The sequence below is a fragment of the Andrographis paniculata genome, unplaced genomic scaffold, assembly GCF_009805555.1.
Source record: "Andrographis paniculata isolate CXL003 unplaced genomic scaffold, ASM980555v1 Contig80END, whole genome shotgun sequence".
Lineage (NCBI taxonomy): Eukaryota > Viridiplantae > Streptophyta > Magnoliopsida > Lamiales > Acanthaceae > Andrographis > Andrographis paniculata.
The window spans coordinates 3948667-3952169 of NW_026137618.1; the positions used below are offsets into that span (position 1 = coordinate 3948667).

The 3503-nt window shown below is 32.3% G+C and overlaps 1 protein-coding gene across 1 annotated transcript; it reads right to left on the reverse strand.

The window, feature by feature from the left end:
• Positions 1 to 306: 306 nt before the first annotated feature.
• Positions 307 to 3268, reverse strand: LOC127241125 (GDSL esterase/lipase At3g48460-like). The gene is made up of 2 exons (XM_051260028.1): positions 2603 to 3268; positions 307 to 932 (listed from the first exon to the last, which is right to left on the reverse strand). Exons 1-2 carry the CDS (start codon positions 3230 to 3232, stop codon positions 426 to 428), a joined length of 1137 nt encoding a protein of 378 aa, XP_051115985.1. The 5' UTR covers positions 3233 to 3268; the 3' UTR covers positions 307 to 425.
• Between the last annotated feature and the right edge of the window lie 235 nt (positions 3269 to 3503).

Consider the following 3503-nt stretch of genomic DNA (forward strand, 5'->3'; position numbering starts at 1 on the left):
TAATTTTTCATATTTAAACATGTTTTTCTTGGTAGGTAATCCTTGTTAATTAGGTAAGTGTTTAACCAACTCCATTAAACTTGGGTCTTTTGTATGACATTTTAGTGTTTTTTCTTCATCTATGTGAGCAATAAAAACATAACAAACACAGACGGCTATTCTCTATTTTTTATTCCTTTGCAAGCTTGTTTGTTCTTTTACATGAAAATATTAATATAATATAAAAAATAAAAAAAGATAGATATTTGATATAATATTTTTAGAGGAGCAAAAATTTTATTAAAGAGTAAAAATTTGATCCAAAACTTGTAAACGAACACAATTTTATTTTTATTTGTATATAATAAATGTTAAGACTAATCATCCCACAATTAATCAATAATGGTCGAAAAAAATGAATCGATGGAGCGAAGCCATATGGCGCCCTATCCCGACTGAAGTTTCTTGCTCAAGAGATGAGTAATCGATGGTTGAGCATAACTTCCATTCCAAAATGCATCCGCAACGGCCTTATACATAGCTTCGGTGAGGTGAACCCCGTCCCAATTAATATATTGAGAAGGGTTCGCGCATGCGCTAGCAGAAGGCGACCCACAAGCGTACATATAGTTGAAGTTATAAAGATCTCCGTTGTATCCGCAACAAACTTTGAAAATTTCTTTTATTCCATATTTGCCAGGGTTCTTCAAAACCGCCAAATAAGCATTGTAGTAGTCCGCGTAGACTATGGTGGATTGCGGAAATTGCTTTCTAAAAACATCTAGTTTGGCCTTTAGAGCGAGGTTGTGCGTGTAGCTTTGTTTGTTAGCGCTCGCGACACATCCCATTGCATCCCGATCGTTAGATGGGGCTAAATATAATGATAGGGTTAGGCATCCGGTGGGCGGGAGGCCTTGCACGACGATGTATTTTGCGCCCTTCTCTAATAATGCCTGTTTAAAAGCAATATGATCTTTGTTTAGATAGAGGGTTTTGGAATTTTGAAAGTTTAGAAAAAATAAAAAATTAGTATTTGATTTGATGTTTTGTGAGAAAAAAAATGTATTTGATGTAATATTTTTTAAAAAATAAATAGTGCCAAATGAGTTAAAGTATATTGGATAAACAAAGCCTATATTTCGCGTTAAAATTAATTAAAAATTATAATTAAATAAATATTTGCCACATAAAAATAAGGGTATGAATCTAGCCAAGATTATTGTTTAGTCTAGGGAATCTTGAGTCCTTGTTTTATCAAACTTAGTTTGCAGGCTATTAGGTTTGGCCGGAGGTTTATCCAGAACGTAGTCAAGGAATAGCAGCTGCGAATTCTCATAATATAAATAAATAAATAATAATAATATATGTGCCACATACTCATATAGATATATATATAATGTTGAATAAAATTTATTGCTTTATTGAACTTTTACTTGTATGATTTGGATTTTGAGATTTGGTTTTGAAGAGTAAAAATTGAAATAGTTGTATGATCGGATATAAATATGTATTGATGTGATGTTTTGAATGTAAAATTTAATTTTAGTGTCTAATAAATAGAAATAAGTGTTTGATTTGATGATTTTTTAGAGAAAAAAAAAGTTAGTAAAATCTAAAATCAAATCTCACAAGTAAACACACTAATTATAATTACTGAACATCAAATTTTTAAATATTTTTTGAACTATATATAATTGAATATTTGTAACTATTTAACTCCTATAATTATCATTCTCCTAATGTAATATTAAATATATAATCCAACAACACCCGGTGAATTGTTGAGTTTATTATACAAAAATAAAATTACTTATTAATTTTTAAAATTTAATTTTTTATTCAAAATATTATATTAAATATATATATTTTTCATACAAATATCATGTCTAATACTATGTAAAATTTAATATATACATATCAAAATAAAAAATACATACATTAAAAAATGCTGAAAATATTAGTATTTAATAAATTTATCATAACACCAGTTCTATTTGTTACGTGAGAATGTTTAAAAAAAATATTATATGAGAGATAGAAAATGGTGTAAAAAATATAAAAATAGTAAACGGATATAATGTAGTTTAAAAAAAATATTATATGAGAGATAGAAAATCGTGTAAAAAAATATAAAAATAGTAAATGTATATAATGTATTAATATTTTTGAAAAAAAGTAAGAAGAAAAAAAAGTAAGAAGAACGAAGCCTTAATTTACTTTTTATCTACTAATTTTAAAATTGAAATATTATTATTATTTTTTAACCATTCACTTTAACAAATACTACCTCCTTCCGGCGGGTTTCATTTATTTTTAGTGTGTTAATATTTGAATATTAATAATTATATCAAAACTTAATACAAATTTAAAAAAAATTGTAAAAATATCTTCATCAGTGTCTTGTAATATTAATATAAAAAAATTTATACAGAAAATTATACAAAATATAATAATACTTTTGATGTTAAGTACACATGCGGACAACGGAGGGAGTATTATTTTTAAATTTTCTGTCCAATTAAACTTATATAAAATTTTCAACTTGAAGAGAGTATATTTTTAGTAAAATATTTATTATTGATGACACCAACGCCAAACCGAAAACCCATTCATAAATGCATACCTGAAGAAAAGTAGCGACGCTATTAACGGCGAGTTTCTGCACAGTCTCCGGCGGCACCGCCGAGGCAAAGCTGTAGGCATAATCATTAGCCCCAATCTCACCCACCCAAATCAGCGCCTCCTCAAACATTTTCCGGCACGCTGCCGCCGTCGCCGCCGCGTCTCGACACCCTCTTTCTTCCGCCACCTGGTCGAACCACCCGAGCTCCGTCCGGATCGACTGCGGCGTAATGTTAAGCGTCATGTTGTTCTTCGCGAAAAAGCTGTGGATGATCGCCGTCGCGCCCGCCACCGCAAAATTCACGCTCGACTCCGGTGACGGGCGGCTTAGGTACGGCGGGAGGAAGGGCAAGGAGAGGGCGTCGGCGACGAAATCAATGACAAGGCGGCCGTCGGAGTAGCGGTTGGTGGGTCGGTGGAAGAACGTGGAGCCGTACGGATTGTTCGACACGAACATGAAGCCGCTCGGGCCGGTGTTCGATTGGGTGTTGCCGGTGTCGGTGTAGGAGTCGCCAAAGGCGTAGATCGCGTCGAACGGGCGGTGGCGATGCGGCGCCGGGGCCACGTAATTAATACAGGACGAACAGAGGATTAGCGTGAGAATGAATAGTCGGGAAATGGGAGTAGCCATTTGTTTGGAGATAGGCCTTGGAATAAGTTACCCATGGGGGATTCATATATAGGAATTGTTGCACAGAATCCGGGCGTCTTTATTTGTACCATTTACTTTTCGTAGGTTGATATTTGAATATTAATAATTATATCAAAATATTGTAAAAATTAAGAAAAAATTACAAAAATACTTTTATTAGGGTTTTATAATATTAATAGAAGAATATTTGTACAAAATATTATATAAATATAAGAATATTTTTAATGTTAAGGACAATGACGCAAAATAT